This window comes from Giraffa tippelskirchi, chromosome 7 (genome assembly GCF_054371585.1).
Source record: "Giraffa tippelskirchi isolate mGirTip1 chromosome 7, T2T-mGirTip1v1.2.pri, whole genome shotgun sequence".
In the NCBI taxonomy this organism is placed as follows: Eukaryota; Metazoa; Chordata; class Mammalia; order Artiodactyla; family Giraffidae; genus Giraffa; species Giraffa tippelskirchi.
Window position 1 is genome coordinate 101,042,166 of NC_137281.1, and position 18,635 is coordinate 101,060,800.

General features: G+C 36.8%; 1 protein-coding gene and 1 pseudogene across 4 annotated transcripts in view; both read right to left on the minus strand.

The window, feature by feature from the left end:
* Positions 1-18,635, minus strand: part of UBR1 (ubiquitin protein ligase E3 component n-recognin 1) — a 138,841-nt gene that overhangs the window by 50,676 nt on the left and 69,530 nt on the right. For all 4 annotated transcript variants that reach the window (XR_014058989.1, XM_081507921.1, XM_081507920.1 and 1 more), the window contains 9 exons: positions 17,413-17,537; positions 14,762-14,814; positions 13,566-13,668; positions 12,619-12,667; positions 12,080-12,234; positions 10,354-10,453; positions 8,548-8,657; positions 2,017-2,103; positions 984-1,165 (listed from right to left, as the gene is read on the minus strand). Coding sequence is in view for 3 of the 4 variants with exons in the window: in XM_081507921.1 (XP_081364047.1) it covers positions 984-1,165; positions 2,017-2,103; positions 8,548-8,657; positions 10,354-10,453; positions 12,080-12,234; positions 12,619-12,667; positions 13,566-13,668; positions 14,762-14,814; positions 17,413-17,537 (964 nt within the window). In the remaining variant the exon portion in view is untranslated. The remainder of the gene's footprint in view (positions 1-983; positions 1,166-2,016; positions 2,104-8,547; positions 8,658-10,353; positions 10,454-12,079; positions 12,235-12,618; positions 12,668-13,565; positions 13,669-14,761; positions 14,815-17,412; positions 17,538-18,635) is intronic.
* LOC145512437 (large ribosomal subunit protein eL32 pseudogene) lies at positions 2,662-3,097 on the minus strand (annotated as a pseudogene).

Here is an 18,635-nt window from a genome sequence, read left to right on the forward strand (position 1 = left end):
TTATGTATAGCATAATGTTCCTACTGTTATTGTAAAAGCACGATTTCCTAAAAGTATCCACAACTCACATCATTTTAAAGAGCATTGAAAGCTTGTTTTTAAAAATAAGCATAGAAGCTATTTTCAATATTTTAAATTGGAATGCTTTCAAAGTACCATTATTTTGCCTCCTCCCTTTTCTTACTGTATCTAAATAACAGCCCACAAAGCACTGCTCTCAGAAAGTTAACTCATTTCCCTAAGAGCACACCATAGTCATAAAGTCAGAAAACGAGGTTTACTGATTCCCATTCTAATGTGCTTCCCAGGTGGTGCAGTGGTAAAGAATCCGCCTGTCAATGCAGAAGATACAAGAGACACGGGTTCCATTCCTCGGTTGGGGAGATCCCCCGGAGGAGGAAATAGCAACCCAGTCCAGTATTCTCGCCTGGAGAATCCCATGGACAGAGGAGTCTGGCAGGTTACAGTCCATGGGGATGTAAAGAGTCAGACACAACTGAGCACACACACACGCACACATATTCCAATGTGCTCTCCATGACTATAACTCTAGGCACTGTCTTCTTTTTTAGAAAAAAAGAAAAACTAACATGGTGAAGAGTTGTTTTCGTTTTTTCCCATTCTATAGTAACAGCAGTCATTTTTATCAGAACTCATATAAAAATAAGGTGGAATATATGAACTAAAAAATGCACCTAAAAAAGCCCTCGCATACAAGATAACAGGAGCTGATCTTTGCTGTTTCCATCTTCATATCTTTTTGTGAGTAAAGGTTCCTGACAAACTTTACTGCATACTTTAACTGTGTTATCAACATAAAATTACATCCACTAAGAGGTTTCACTGTACATTTGCTAGCTTAAAAGTAGTGTAATTTCTCTTACTTTAAAATATATTTTGAAAAGACATTATTTAAAAGTGAATATGTAATTCTTCCTCCAAGAAAAACTGAATTGCTAAGTTTTGGTTTTGCTTTGTTTTACCTCTCTTCTTCCATAATGGAGTCTTCTTTCCCAGACATTTCTGATGTACTGTCATACATGAGTTTGTGAGTTTCAATGAAGTTTTTCTGTAAGGCAGACATTTGAGCCATGATCTTCTGGCGATGCAGCCTAGCAGCTTCAGCTTTTCTTTTTCGTTCTGCTTTTTCTTTATCATGAGTAATCTGAGTATTAAGAGACCACAAAAATTAGGTAAAATCCATTGTTAAAATTTACACATATTGTTCAGTTAGGAAAAATTTCCTTAGTAAACTTAGATTCGATCTGATGTCTCAAAATCAACATACAGGCTTCATCACATCATACAACTAACTGCTCTTTTGTTTACTTCAATAATTTAACTCATTAAAAAAATTTTTAACTTAAAAGGCCAAGTACCTTAAATATCTGCAAACTGCCTTTCATATTCAATGCAGGTATATTAAAAAACAAAATTACATAGTAATTCTGAATCACTTGTCAACCATTTAACGACTGACATTTAATCAATTTAAAATCAACTTGGTGATGTCTAACAGTTACTCCTAGACCCATTGCTAACAATGAGAATTTTAACAACATTACTGAGATATACTGGCATCTTTTTACTTATTTTAAGATCAGTGTTTTTCTTTTAGAAAAGATAGCTAATAACCACAAGTAAAAATCTTTTAACAATTTTAAGACTGGAATCCTCAAAACCTGATTCATTATACTATGGAGAAATTCATAACCTAAATATTACTGCATTTTATTGAATCTAAGATGCACCATAATCCTGTGTTCTACAACAAATGCTGCTGATTAAATAATAAGAAGGCATGGATTGTAAGACATTCCAATTTCTGATATTAAAATACTTCAAAAATTAATAAAATATGGTATTTTTCAACAGAACTCCACTGAAAAGCAATTTCCTCTGCTTTTCCTATATACCTTACAGTAAATAGGTTCCTTGTAACTAACAGAAGCAGCTCCCTCATGCCAGTAAAGTTCAAGACAGAGATGAACATCTCCATCATTATAGTGTTATTACCTCATCATTCTTAACAGAATCTGATCCTGATGTGGTTGCTACAATTACACAAGATTTTTCTCTTAATCGCTTGACAGTGTCAAACATCTGTGAAAAACATATGAAATGTTAAAAAGAAAAGCTTGGTTAAAGTTTGGTTAAATTGAGCAGGAACAGAAAAATTCACTCATCTGATTTTGTCATGTTTCCAAATGTCTTTGACTTAAACTGTTTACACACACACACGCATACACACATACATATAAATACATAATAAGTAGCAATTCAGCTAAGAAGAAGTTTGAAGATAGCAAAAATCAGCAGAATCAGTCTGCAGGGATAAGCATACCTCTGTTTTCTAGGGGAAACATTTTAAATTTCAAATTACATTGCTAGTGCAAAGATATAAAGACAAAGATATAACATGGAAAGTAAAATCTTTTCTTCCTGATGCCCGTCCCTCTCATCCAAATCAACTAAATTTAAAGATAACCAGCATTTCTTTGCAGGAAAAAAAATCAGAATATATATTTCTTTATATATATTCTCATAAAAACTGATCCTACTATTTTATGTTGTTTCCTACTTTCCATTTTCACTGATTATCTTTAGAGGTGTTTGCAAATAGCTTATACAGAACTATCTTGCTCTTTTCATGTCTGAGTTTTATGGTTTTATTGACACAACATGCACATGTGTTGCGTACTCGCTGTCCTCACTGCACAGCCTGGCACAAGGATTGGTGACTCGGGTGGCCAGCTGGGCTGTTCTCTCCACAACTGCTTTGCAGTTCTTGGAGGAGACAGATTTGTTTGTACAACAAGATTTGGTGTACAGTAAGATGTGTTGCATACCAGCAGCACCTCAAGCTCCTCGATGTTATGGACCAGGAACTTTTGGAAGCCACTGAGTAGCATGCGCTTTTTTTTCCTGTTGCTCCCAACATTATCTGGCCCTTGAGTCTTCTGGCATCCCACTCTCAATGCCTCTCGTTTTCTCCAGTTACATTTAATTTTGACATATTGGTCTGACTGGTGCCAGATGAACTTCTTGGTCCTCAGGCCCTCTTTTTGACAATCTTGGGCTTTATGAGAGTGGCCATGATGCCAAGTAGGAGATGGCTACCTCCACAGTCAGTGCCCAGGAAGAGCTATCTCATTCTTTTTATTAATAATAAATATCAAGATTTCAGAAATAAGGTAGCACATCCATAAAACTTACAGTATTTATATTTTGAAAGAGCCTCAGTTTCATGTGGGAAAACATCCCACAAGAAACTTACAGCAAAACTTTATATTAACCATTTGGATAAAATACCTAATGTTTATAAGATCAGACATTTGTGCTTTTTATATAGTTTGACAATGAACTTTGGTATGTAATAGAAAAATAAACTTTCAGGGCCAGATCTCCAATTTAAAACACCATTTACATAGGATATAAATGTTGGACTAAATGATAGTTCAGTTCACTTTTTGTTAACTGAGGTTATCATTGGCTTATAACATTCTACAAGTTTCATGTGCACAATGTTGTATTTCTACATCTCTGCACACTATAGCATGCTCACATCACAAACTTAGTTTCCATCCATTATGATACAGTTTGACTCCCTTTGCCCATTTCACTCTCCCCTTACTCCCTTCTGGTAATCACTACTGTGTTCTCTGTATATATGTGATTGGTTTTGGTTTGATCTATTCGTTTATTTATTTAATTTCATCGATTAATTTAATATTCCACATATGAATGAAATCTATAAAATAGTCATCTACTTCACTTATTTTATTTGCTTTTGTTTTATATTTTAAAATGATTACATTGGTAGGTTTAAGAAAAATACTAAATATTCATGAAATCTACTTCAAGAAAAATCTTGGTAATAACATTATTTTATAGTTACATATCAAATTACATCACACTTGTTTAAGAAGTATTTCTGATTAAGTAATCAAAAGGACAGACTGCTTGAATTTCAAAGCAGTACAAAGATCTCCAATTGATATAAATGTGGCAAAAACCACTCTATATTCTAATTATCAAAATAATATCTAGCTGATAACATAAAAATATTTTAATAAATACAGTGAGAAGATACTTCATAACCTTGGTTTCATGTTTCCATTTGGAGGGTTTTCCATTAAAGTAACATTCCTGACCTCTCTACATCTCATCAGCTTCTCCCCAAAGGTACTGCGATCCCAATCAGTAGTTCAAGCTCCAAGTTAAGTCATCTTTGATTTCTCTCATTCCTTCCATCAAATCTATCAGCAAGTTCTACAGCCCCTACCATCACATTCTACTTGAATCAGTCCAGCTTCTTGCCATCTGCCGCCTCGCCTATGTCAGGCTCATTTCTCACCAGGTTTACTGCAGTCATCTTTTAATGGTGTTCCTGTTTTTATTCCTGTCCCTAGCTCGGCGCAGAAGCGTGGCCGAGAGGAGTTAGGCCGGGCCGGGGGCCGGGGGCCGGGGGCCGGGGGCCGGGGGCCAGGGGCGGCAACCGAGAGGGGCTAGGCCGGGCCGGGGGCCGAGGCGGCAGCCAAGAGGGGCTAGGCCGGGCCGGGGGCTGGGGGCTGGGGGCGGCAGCCGACAGGGGCTAGGCCAGGCCGGGCGCTGGGGCCGGTGGCTGCGGTGGCGGCGGCAAGAGGAATTACCCAAGGCCCAAGGTAAGACAAACCCAAGTAAGACGGTAAGTGTTGCAAGAGGGCATCAGAGGGCAGACACACTAAAATTAAAACTACAGAAAACTAGCTAATCTGATCACACGGACCACAGCCTTGTCTATCTCAATGAAACTAAGCCATGCCGTGTGGGGCCACCCAAGACGGATGGGTCATGGTGGAGAGGTCTGACAGACTGTGGTCCACTGGAGAAGGGCATGGCAAACCACTTCAGTATTCTTGCCTTGAGAACCCCATGAACAGTATGAAAAGGCAAAAGGATAGGACACTGAAAGATGAACCCCCCAGGTCAGTAGGTGCCCAATATGCTAATGGAGATCAGTGGAGAAATAACTCCAGAAAGAATGATGGGATGGAGCCAAAGCAAAAACGATACACAACTGTGGATGTGACTGGTGATAGATGCAAAGTCCGATGCTGTCAAGAGCAGTATTGCATAGGAACCTGGAATGTTAGGTCCATGAATCAAGGCAAACTGGAAGTGGTCAAACAGGAGATGGCAAGAGTGAATGTTGACATTCTAGGAATCAGCGAACTAAGATGGACTGGAATGGGTGAATTTAACTCAGATGACCATTATATCTACTACTGTGGGCAAGAATCCCTTAGAAGAAATGGAGTAGCCATCATGGTCAACAAAAGAGTCCGAAATGCAGTACTTGGATGCAATCTCAAAAACGACAGAATGAACTCTGTTCGTACAAGGCAAACCATTCAATATCACGGTAATCCAAGTCAATGCCCCGACCAGTAACGCCGAAGAAGCTGAAGTTGAACGATTCTATGAAGACCTACAAGACCTTCTAGAACTAACACCCAAAAAAGATGTCCTTTTCATTATAGGGGACTGGAATGCAAAAGTAGGAAGTCAAGAAACACCTGGCGTAACAGGCAAGTTTGGCCTTGGAGTACGGAATGAAGCAGGGCAAAGGCTAATAGAGTTTTGCCACGAGAACGCACTGGTAATAGCAAACACCCTATTCCAACAACACAAGAGAAGACTCTACACGTGGACATCACCAGATGGTCAACACCGAAATCAGATTGATTATATTCTTTGCAGCCAAAGATGGAGAAGCTCTATACAGTCAGCAAAAACAAGACTAGGAGCAGACTGTGGCTCAGATCATGAACTGCTTATTGCCAAATTCAGACTTAAATTGAAGAAAGTAGGGAAAACCACTAGACCATTCAGGTATGACCTAGATCAAATCCCTTATGAGTATACAGTGGAAGTGACAAATAGATTTAAGGGACTAGACCTGATAGACAGAGTGCCTGATGAACTATGGACAGAGGTTCGTGACATTGTACAGGAGACAGGGATCAAGAAAATCCCCATGGAAAAGAAATGCAAAAAAGCAAAATGGCTGTCTGAGGAGGCCTTACAGATAGCTGGGAAGAGAAGAGAAGCGAAAAGCAAAGGAGAAAAGGAAAGATATTCTCATCTGAATGCAGAGTTCCAAAGAATAGCAAGGAGAGATAAGAAAGCCTTCCTCAGCGATCAGTGCAAACAAATAGAGGAAAACAACAGATTGGGAAAGACTAGAGACCTCTTCAAGAAAATTAGAGATACCAAAGGAACATTTCATGCAAAGATAGGCTCGATAAAGGACAGAAATGGTATGGACCTAACAGAAGCAGAAGATATTAAGAAGAGGTGGCAAGAATACACAGAAGAACTATACAAAAAAGATCTTCACGACCCAGATAATCACGATGGTGTGATCACTCACCTAGAGCCAGACATCCTGGAATGGGAAGTCAAGTGGGCCTTAGAAAGCATCACTACGAACAAAGCTAGTGGAGGTGATGGAATTCCAGTTGAGCTATTTCAAATCCTCAAAGGTGATGCTGTGAAAGTGCTGCACTTGATATGCCAGCAAATTTGGAAAACTCAGCAGTGGCCACAGGACTGGAAAAGGTCAGTTTTCGTTCCAATCCCAAAGAAAGGCAATGCCAAAGAATGCTCAAACTACCGCACAATTGCACTCATCTCACATGCTAGTAAAGTAATGCTCAAAATTCTCCAAGCCAGGCTTCAGCAATACGTGAACCGTGAACTTCCAGATGTTCAAGCTGGTTTTAGAAAAGGCAGAGGAACCAGAGATCAAATTGCCAATATCCGCTGGATCACTGAAAAAGCAAGAGAGTTCCAGAAAAACATCTATTTCTGCTTTATTGACTATGCCAAAGCCTTTGACTGTGTGGATCACAATAAACTGTGGACAATTCTGAAAGAGATGGGAATACCAGACCATCTGACCTGTCTCTTGAGAAACCTGTATGCAGGTCAGGAAGCAACAGCTGGAACTGGACATGGAACAACAGACTGGTTCCAAATAGGAAAAGGAGTACGTCAAGGCTGTATACTGTCACCCTGCTTATGTAACTTATATGCAGAGTACATCATGAGAAACGCTGGGCTGGAAGAAACACAAGCTGGAATCAAGATTGCCGGGAGAAATATCAATAACCTCAGATATGCGGATGACACCACCCTTATGGCAGAAAGTGAAGAAGAACTAAAGAGCCTCTTGATGAAGGTGAAGGAGGAGAGTGAAAAAGTTGGCTTAAAGCTCAACGTTCAGAAAACTAAGATCATGGCATCTGGTCCCATCAGTTCATGGGAAATAGATGGGGAAACAGTGGAAACAGTGTCAGACTTTACTTTTTTGGGCTCCAGAATCACTGCTGATGGTGACTGCAGCCATGAAATTAAAAGACGCTTACTCCTTGGAAGGAAGGTTATGGCCAACCTAGATAGCATGTTTAAAAGCAGAGACATTACTTTGCCAACAAAAGTCCGTCTAGTCAAGGCTATGGTTTTTCCAGTGGTCATGTATGGATGTGAGAGTTGGATGGTGAAGAAAGCTGAGCGCCAAAGAATTGATGCTTTTGAACTGTGGTGTTGGAGAAGACTCTTGAGAGTCCCTTGGACTGCAAGGAGATCCAATCAATCCATCCTAAAAGAGATCAATCCTGGGTGTTCATTGGAAGGTCTGATGTTGAAGCTGAAGCTCCAATACTTTGGGCACCTCATGCGAAGGGCTGACTCATTGGAAAAGACCCTAATGCTGGGTAGGATTGGGGGCGGGAGGAGAAGGGGACAACAGAGGATGAGGTGGTTGGATGGCATCACTGACTCGATGAACATGGGTTTGGGTAGACTTCGGGAGTTGGTGATGGACAGGGAGGCCTGGCGTGCTGCAATTCATGGGGTCGCAGAGAGTTGGACACGACTGAGCGACTGAACTGAACTACAATCCATTTACCCTTGACCTGTAAGATCCTATATGACCTGGCCCCTGGCAACGTCTCTGACTTTGCTGCCTACCTTTCTCTACCTCCCCTATTATGTTCCAGGCACGCTAGCCTTCTCTCTGGCCACCTCAGAGCTTTTGCATTGCTGTCTCCTCAATCTGGAGTACTTTCTCAGATTACTGTAAGAGTGGCTCCTGTCATTCAGTTCCAAGTTACTACCTAAAGCCAGCCTTTTCTGATTACCCATCTAAAGTTACCTCTACTCATCTACTGAATTTTCCTGATATTTTTTGTTTATTGTCTGTACCTCAATGTATACTCCATGATAACAAGCACCTTATCTTTTTCAGAGCTAGAAATGAGCATGGCACATAGCAGGTTTACAATATATATTTACTGACTAATAAAATAAATTTTAATTTATTAAAAAGACCCCTCCACTAAAACATAGGGAAATTAGTATTACTAACATGAAAAATTACAAGTGACCATGAAGATCAGTAATAAATAATTTTACAATTAGAAAATACTGTGATTTAAACTTAAAGGCAAGCAGAGGATTCTTAAATATTTAAACCAAGATATGATTCGTTTTTAGGTTTACCTGGAGTATCCACGTAATCATGTCTTTCTGGCCTTCTAACTGTGGCATCCCCTTGAGTTTTTCCAAAAGCATTTGTATATTCTGAGCATTCATGGCTGAACTTCCCAATCCTTTTTTAAAACACAAAAATTCTACATCATAAACATGTATCTTCATAATTACATATAAATTTTAATTTACAGTTAATGTTATTCACATTGATAAAGTTTGGACTCAATCCCTTAACTACATTAATTTTTCAATGGAAGAATCTGTAATCACATGAAGTACCAAATACTAAATTAAATAACTTGAAAAACTGGAATTACTTTAGGTATCTCTTGTACATTTTCTACTGGGTCTGCGAAGTGAAAACTACCCTTAGTGATCTGTCTCTTGCCTTTCCTCTACTTTGCTCTAGTAAAAATACTTACTGAGAACCAAAGCTCCCAAAAATATGCAAGTGAGAGCTATCATATCCATAAACTGAATAGGTTTAGGCTGTATGCAAGAATCTAAAAAAAAAGTGTTTAAATAGAAAATGAGATGCTTTTCTCTTATTGATTTTATAAATCAAATGTTCCTAGAATATGCTCTGAAAAAACTGTCTTAATGACATAGCATTTAATAAAAATCTAATCTAAACCTATCCTGCTCTTCCAGGTTGAAAATGATGCAAAACACATTATCATTCACTCAGACTTCTGCAATCATTTTAAATTCAGAAACTTCAAAACTTTCATAGATGGGTACTGTGAATATTATGGTTGATACAGCAGCATATATTTGATAATACTATGACAAGGAATGAAAGTAAGAAACCTTCAATGTATGCAGCCCCCACAAAAGGGGGGTGAGACTGTGCAGTAAAAGGATTGTTGTGAGGATTAAAAAACATTATTTGCACTATTGAAAATTTTAAAAACTAAAGATGCTAGGAAAAGATTTAAAGCAATTTCAGAGTTTTCTGTCTCAAGGACTAACTAAACTTTATCAGAAACCCTCTTGCACTGTTGGTGGGAATGTAAATTGATACAGCCACTATGGAGAATAGTATGGAGATTCTTTAAAAAGCTAGGAATAAAACTATCATATGATCCAATAACCCTACCACTGGGCATATACCCTGAGAAAATCATAACTGAAAAAGACACATGTATCCTAATGTTCATAGTAGCACTATTTATAGAGTAGGACACGTAAGCAACCTAGATGTTCATTGACAGATGAATGGATAAGGAAGATGTGGTACATATATAAAATGGAATATTACTCAGCCATAAAAAAGAACACATCTGAGTCAGTTCTAGTGAGGTGGATGAACCTAGAGCCTATTATATAGAATGAAGGAAGTCAGAAAGAGAAAAACAAATACCATATATTAATATATACATATAGAATCTACAAAAATGGTATTGATGAGTCTATTTTCAGGGAAGGAATGGAGATGCAGACAGAGAACAGACTCATGGACACAGTGGGGAAAGGAGAGAGTGAGGCAAATGAAAAAGTAGCACAGACATATGTATACCATCATGTGTAAAATAAATAGCTGGTGAGAAGTTGCCCAATCAGCACTCTGTGATGATCTAGAGGGGTGGGATGGGAGGAGGGGAGAGAAACTAAAGAGGGAGGTGATATATGTATAATTATGGCTAATTCGCATTGCTGTATGGCAGAAACCAACACAACATTGTAAAACAATTTTCCTCCAATTAAAAAATAGATTAAAAAATAAATAAGGGGGAAAAAAACTTCATCAGAATTAAACTTTCCATTATAAATTGGCAGTTAGCCGAAACTGCTGAAAATGATACTAAAACATACTTGAGGCCTTATGGTAAAAGTCAAATGTCACTTCTTCTTCAGGAGATTTTTGAAGCTGTTGCTTTTCTTCTAGTAAGCCCAATGCTAGAATATGAAATGCCTGAAAGAGGAAAATAGGACAAGACCTTTAAAACTGTGCTTCTTCAGGTAAGTATATTTTAAATAGAGGTATAAAAATGAGCAATCTGATAGGTAAAAAAATGTGCAAAGTTTATGAACAAGCAGTTCACAGAGAAAGAAATGATATATACACATATGAAAAATGTTCAACCTTGGGAGTTCCCTGGTGGCCTAGTGGTTAAGATTCTAGGCTTCCAATGCCTTGGTCTGGGTTAAATCCCTGGTCAGGGAAGTTCCTGCAAGCTGTATGGCACAGTCAAAAAAAAAAAAATGAAACGTTCAACCTCACTTAAAGAAATGTAAGTGAAACAAATAAGATCATCTATTTTTCACCTAATAAAATGGCAAATTTTAGAGCTTATTATAATACAGGAGTGAAAAAGTGTTAGGAAGCAGGCATTTCTCATCACACTGGTAATGGGAAAGTAAACCAGTATAATGTTTTTGGAGGCCAATTAGACAATATCTATCAGTAATGTAAACGTACAGACCCAGAACTAGGAATCAGTGTGATAGATTCAGTTACTTAAGTATACAAAGGTATTTATACAACGTTCATTTTAGTGTTCTTTATTATGTGTGTGTGTACCCTTATGAGTAGGATTCTGTTGTTTAGTCGCTAAGTCATCTCCAACTCTTTGGAAACCCCATGGACTGTAGCCTGCCAGGCTCCTCTGTCCATGGAATTTTCTCAGCAAGAATACTAGAGTGGGTTGCCATTTCCTCCTCCAGGGATTGAAACCACATCTCCTGCACTGGCAGGCAGATTCTTTACCACTGAGCCAGCTGGGAAGTGTTCTTTGTTATACAAAGACCTAAAAACAACCTAAAAGCCTAGTAATAGGAGATAGTTAAATGCATCATAGATGTCCATAATGGAATATGCAGCTACGGAGCATGTATTAGGCCTATGTGCACTAATGTGGAATGACTTCCAAAAGACACAAACCTTTTAGATATGTGTGAGGAGGCAGGGAGAAAAATTTTAACTTTTGAATTCAAATATGTCTCTATGGGTTGAAAGTTTTACTGCATTTCTTTACCACTGTTATTGAAAAAAAACGTGAGACACACATAGAGTATGACATCATTTAGAGCCTGTAGATCAGTAACAGTCAAGGAAATTCAGTTATGCAGGTGCTAAATAAATATCCAATTACAGCTACCAAAGGTGACATTATTAAGTAACTTATCTATAATAGTATGGAGAAAAAAATAGTTGCTTCCATTTAATGAGCTAAATCTCAAACAACTCTATGAAACAGTACACGTGAAGTAAAAAATATAGGAAACAACTGTGATACAATAATGACATGCCAATTTATTATTAGCAGGAATAGGCCTTTTCCATTTTTCCTCTGCTTTTATTTTATTTTTTTAATGTAAATGATTCCCAAGAGTAAGAATCCTAAAAACCTGAGACTGTGTCATAAGGAAATCTGTGCCACATCTGAGCTGTTTTCAATGGCTTTTAAATCTCAGGTGCTCTAGCTGTGGTTCTAACTGAAGGTCAGAAAGGTAGGCTAAGGATCTTCTCCAGGCCCTCAAGACCTCTATGAAGTAGAGGAAGTATCTGAAAGAGAGAAAATATTCTCAGTATACATACCATCTGGAGCATTCCTTCAGTCCACAAGTTAGAATCTGGATCTACTGCACGCTCAAATACGGTCCTGAGAATGTACATCATGATATCACAATTGAGAAGGTAAACTGCTTTGCTGAAAGCAGGGCAGAATTCAGGAGGTGGTGGTGGTGGTAATGCTAAGGTGGGTAGGAGATCAATGTCAGAAGAGATAAACAGTTACAATTTTATTTGGGTTATCTGACATGCTAAATTGCAAATATCAGAATCATATACTACATGCAAAACAACACAGGATCTTTGTTATCTTTAAAGTACTTAAAACATCAATACTATGGGAAATATGAGTCACTATGTAAGTCACCCAAAATAAACTCCATTTGTTAAAATTTAAAATTCTATCACCACTGATATACACTGTCTTAATATGTCAACAAGAAACTAAGGGTTCTTTGCATTCCATTAGTTGCTCACTTAAAAAAACAACAAAAACAAAACACTATATGCTTTGCTGCTACAAAATCAGAATACAAAGTCAGTCAATTTAGAATCTCACTTTTTACCTTCATCTTTGTTTTCCTGTTTTCTCCTTTTCTTCTGCATATGTTCAGCCTATATATATTAAAGAAAAAAAAGGCCTATCTTAAAATATAACACTTGACAAGCATGAAACAAATGGAGTACTCTGAAGTAGGCAGGAAACCTACCAAAATACTTTACATACTGAAATATGTATTCAAATGCTACCTTATTCCAGAAACAAAATCATCGTCCTAGGGAAGGTCACTGCAAAATAGATGGTAATAATCCTCATCACTAATTTAGTTCCCCATTTCTTTCAGTCAACAATATTTACCTAGTGTCTACTATATACAGGGCATTGTACTAGAAACTGGAAATTATTCATTTTATAACAACAAAGTCAGACATCAAACTTAACTGAATGATCTAACTTAACATCACTCATCACCTTAACTAAGTGATCTAACTTAACATCACCCTTAATTGGACAAACAGACATTATGCATCTACTGATGAGATATAATATGTCACCTATGTAGTATTCTTGCTCCAAAATGCTTAACTTGAATCTATTCATGGGAATAAAATTAGACATATCCAGAATATTGGATATTCTAAAAGACAACTAGCCTATACTAGTTGACATTGACAGAAATGTCAATGTTATGAAAAACAAAAAAAGGCAAAAAGAGTATTCCCAATTAAAGGAGATTATAGAAACATGACAGCAAATGAAGTGCATTATGCTTGATTGAATCCTCCTACCCCAACACAACTATAAAGAATATTTTTGGTATAATCAGGAAAATTTGAATAGTAACTACATACTAGATAATATTATTGATTCAATTTTAATTTCTTGGGTAAGATAATGCCCTTTAATAATGAAAACCAGTATAAAACTACAGAAAAACCAGGGAATTGTCTATGGAGCTGGAAAGCCTAAAGCATTTTCGGTTTATTTACTGAAAAGGGTAACTTTTCACACCTTGCTATGCTGTGTTTTGGAGTAATGATAAAAGTACATATTAAAGTCTTTCAGTGATTCATCCTTCAGTTCATAAACTCCATGGCCTGATACACCTGGTTTCCTAAAAAGACAGAAAATACAGAGGTGAACTGCACTGCTCTTGAAGTATAGAGTAACACAAAGTAAGAACCTAAAAATTAATCTTAAAATCAAGAGAAAGAAAACAATCATATCTCATTCAGCTTGCTTAAATTGAATCACAAATTTCATCTCATGAAAATAAACTAAAAAATTTAACACTGTAAGCTCAAAGTCCTGGTAACAGTTGTGTCTCATAATTATGAAATTTAAACAAATATGAAAAAGTTTATTTTTTACCATGTAGACCTGATCCCATGCCCTACTTAAATCCCTAAGGCTTTGTTTTTAGCCTCTAAAGCCTAAGACAGCCTATTCAACTAAAGCCTGCATTGTCTAAGGCGAAATTTAAAATAGTAGTTAAGATATCATGTCCTTAGGAAATTGTAAATGAAAATAAAATAGTGACTCTCTAAAAAAAAAAAAAATAGTGACTCCTCTATAGAGAACTATAAGGAAAAACACTTAAGCCAAAAGGAGTATACTGCACATTAAACGGCTTTTGTCTCTATCAAAGTGAAATATCTTACTGAATATTATTAGAGCATAAAAAAAGCTATATTCTATTTTTAAAGGTATTTGACACTAGTAATTTATCTATGAATACATGACAATAACAAGTAGAAATTCACTACTAGTATCAATTATTTTAATTTCAAGAATTAACTTTTTAAAATCTTATTTCCATTTTATACATCTCAAAGAATCAAATGATGGAAAAATATTTTATTCCTAGCAGAGAAAAATTTTAAATTAGTAAATGAAAATTTAATAGAATAAATGAAGTCATGGCTTAGAATTGATGGGAAAGAGACTATCAGAAAGGTTTATTTACTTATTAAGTCACCTAACATAAAAAGTGGATACTTTTCATTGATTTGCCAAAAAATACTCACTTCTTCAGCATACAGGTACTAAATCCCTATAGTGCATCCCTAGATCTCACCCTTTCTGTCTATACTTGTGATTTTGTTCTTAGGAGTTCAGGAAAGAACTTCAGAACTTCTACAAGAATTCAAATTACAAGACAAAGATTGGCCTACCTTTCAGAATAAGCATAAATATTGAGTACTTACTTAAATGTGGCCACTTTGTTTATGACATTCTCTAAGCCAGTTTCATTATTTTCCTGTTGAAACAATATTTTTGTCATTTTTACCTTTACATAACGACTTTGTCTTCTCTTACTGTGACCTGAAATACCCTTTCAAAGCATTTCTGAGTGTTTTAAAAATAATTCAAAATAAGATCAATTTCCAATATTTAAAAATTAGGTCTAAAACCTATTAGCTTTGTTTTGAGGGATGGATTTCTTAACAGAGGTAAGACGCCTGTATAAACTGCTTAAGGAAGAAATTTAATCTAAATTTTCCCTCATATATGTATACACATACAACCAATAATTCAAAGAAACTGTTATTTTCTTTATCTAGTATGTTATTCACCCACATCATTTAAGCACATGTCCATGCTGAACTAATCCCTAAAACCAAGGTAACAAAATAAATAGAATCTATGGCAAAATACGTATATAGATGTCCAGATATATTGTGGCTTCTGCAATTATAATTTTTTTTTCAAATTGGCTTGAACTTTTCCTTTAACAAAAAAATTTTCTTTTTCTTTTTGGCCAATCTACATCCCATGTGGGATCTTAGTTCCTCAACCAGGAATTGAACCCCTGCCCCCTCCAGTGGAAAGGCAGAGTCCTAACCATTGGACTACCAGGAAGTCCCAACAGGGAACCTTCTTCTTTTTTTTAAATGAAATCATTTAAAATCAGGATAAGGACTTAGTCAATATACTAAAGCAAGCTCATAGGTTCCTATAGTCCTGGAAAAATTAAGAAATTTAGCCTCCTTTAAAAATGCACTTGAAAGCAGTGAAAAGTAAGGGTATACATTAAAGCTTGCTATTTTTTTTGCAAAATATGGTATGTATTTTTTTTTGGTATTTGGTATTTATTTATGGTAGTTATGGTATGTATTTATTTATTTTTGGTATGTGTTTATTTATTTATTTATTTAAATATGGTATGTATTTATTTTTTGGCTCCAAAATCACTGCAGATGGTGACTGCAGCCATGAAATTAAAAGACGCTTACTCCTTGGAAGAAAACTTATGACCAACCTAGACAGCATATTAAAAAGCAGAGACATTACTTTGCCAACAAGGGTCCATCTAGTAAAAGCTATGGTTTTTCCAGTAGTCATGTATGGATGTGAGAGTTGGACTATAAAGAAAGCTGAGCACCGAAGAATTGATGCTTTTGAACTGTGGTGTTGGAGAAGACTCTTGAGAGTCCCTTGGATTGCAAGGAGATCCAACCAGTCCATCCTAAAGGAAATCAGTCCTGAATATTCATTGGAAGGACTGATGTTGAAGCTGAAACTCCAATAGTTTGGCCACCTGATGAGAAGAACTGACTCATCTGAAAAGACCCTGATGCTGGGAAAGATTGAAGGCGGGAGGAGAAGGGGACAACAGAGGATGAGATGGTTGGATGTCATCACTGACTCAGTGTACATGAGTTTGAGTAAGCTCCGGGAGTTGGTGATGGACAGGGAGGCCTGGCATGCTGCAGTCCATAGCGTCCCAAAGAGTTGGACACGACTGAGTGACTGAACTGAACTGATGGTATGTATATCGTTATTGGTATGCGAAATTGTTTTTAGGTGGCACAGTTACATATCCTTAAATTTTTGAATGGTTATTCATTTATCTTAACATGTATTAAGAAAAAATTAATCTAGAATGTCAAACCTATTATTTCATTGTATTGTTGCTTAGAAAGATGCTAAGGAAAAATGTAAGTTAATTTTAAAATGTACTAGTAATTTCTAAAATTGGTAGACAGATGTGCAGAAATTATGAAGGTGATACGGTTAAAGTTTGAGAATCAGTTAACAGAGAAACTAGAAAAGCACTATGGATATTTTGTAAGAAAAATGACCAAGAGTCAAGGCTTATTTCCATTCTACTTCTTTGGAAAGCCTTGATAATAAAGGTAAGTTTAACCTCTTATAAGAATCATTGTTCTAATGCATAATTTAAAAATATGTGTTAAAAAATATGACATCATCTTTAGGATTACTGCTTAAATATCAACAATACTGAATGTAAATATCACCTGGGACGGCCATGAGAATGCACCCCGCAGACCTCCAGTTAGAGGAACAGAGACACTAATGCAGGTTCACTCAGGGAGGTATGGGAAGGCATCAGACCTTGATTAGACTACCCAGCAGTCCAGGACATTCCTACCTAATCTTTCTTCCCTCTTTCTTCATCTGGAATCAGACTTGCACTACAGTTTGATGGCTCCCCCAGCCTTTCCCAGCTCCCTCATCAATCCTCTCACAGTCATTGTTCCTAATAAAACCTTCAATGTTTTGTCTTGACATCTGCTTGTCAGAAGACCCAGACTAACACACCACCCAAATAGTTTCAGTATTTCACAAAGTTCTCTTTTCCTCTGGAGAAAATTTATGATTAAAGAGTTTATTGCTCTAAAGTGTTTTCTAAATAGCCAGAATATCTCTAAAATGTTTCCTAAGGCCCCAAAGCCCAGAATAAAGGTTTATACCACTAAAAAATTAATGGTGAGAGTTTTATATCTGAAAATCAAAATAGATTTTCCTAAAACTTCAAGAGCTTCCAATTAGAGAAAAAGAAAAAACTATCCCATCTTGATGTGAATGGAGTAAAAAACAAAACTGGACTTACATTCTCAGGTAAATTTTTGGCAATGGCACTGTGTGGCATGGGTTCAATACAAAGCAAGTGAATAATTTCTCTCATTGTGACCTCTTCTTTGGTCACGTTTCCCACTCCAGGTACGTAACGTTCTCCTAATACGAAAATGAAAAGAAAAAGTAAGAGTTAATCGCTTTCCACTTAAATCAAGAACACTGCATTAAATCAAATCTATGAGAGAGTGGCCAAAAGTTATCTGAACATGTTTTTAAACCTGAGCAACAGTCTATATGCCGAAACAGGAAGAAAAATACAGAGATTTGAGTAACACAGGGCTTGTCTTAACTTAAAAACACACACATAAATATACACACACTCAAATATTATAAACAAAGCCCCTCAACTAAATAAGCATGTTTAATTCAAAAAACAAAAAAGAGGGTAGTGGTCATCATGGGACAACATGAAATTAAAAGATGCTTGCTCCTTGGAAGAAAAGCTATAACAAACCTAGACAGCATATTAAAAAGCAAAGATATCAAGTTGCCAACAAAGGTCTGTATAGTCAAAGCTATGGTTTTTCTAGTAGTCATGTATGGATGTGACAGATGGACCATAAAGAAGGCTGAGCGCTGAAGAATTGATGCTTTCTAACTGTGGTGTTGGAGAAGACTCTTGAGGGTCCCTTGGACAGCAAGGAGATTCAACCAGTCAATCCTAAAGGAAATCAACCTTGACTATTCATTGGAAGGACTGAGGCTGAAGCTGAAGCTCCAATACTTTGGCCACCTAATACAAAGAACTCACTCATTGGAAAAGACCCTGATGCTGGGAAATATTGAAGACAGGAGGAGAAGGGGATGATAGAGGACAAGATGGTTGGATGGTATTACCGACACAATGGACATGAGTTTGAGCAAGCTCCAGGAGATGGTGAAGGACAGGGAAGTCTGGCATGCTGCAGTCCATGGGGTCACAAAGAGTCAGACACAACTAAACAACTGAACAATAACAACAACGGATCATGAAACAACAGCTTTTCTTTCAAGATCTTTCTCAAGTTTGTCACTACTTGCTATTTAAGAAAGAACAAAGTGAAAACTAAAAGACAAAATACTTAAAAATGTCTCTATAGGCTAAATGACAAAACAGTAATGTGTGTCAGGAATGGATGCTATTGCCAGCATGCCCACATGATCAGATTTCTATTTTTTTATCTCAATAAACTGCCAAATGGAGAGAGAAAATAGCTA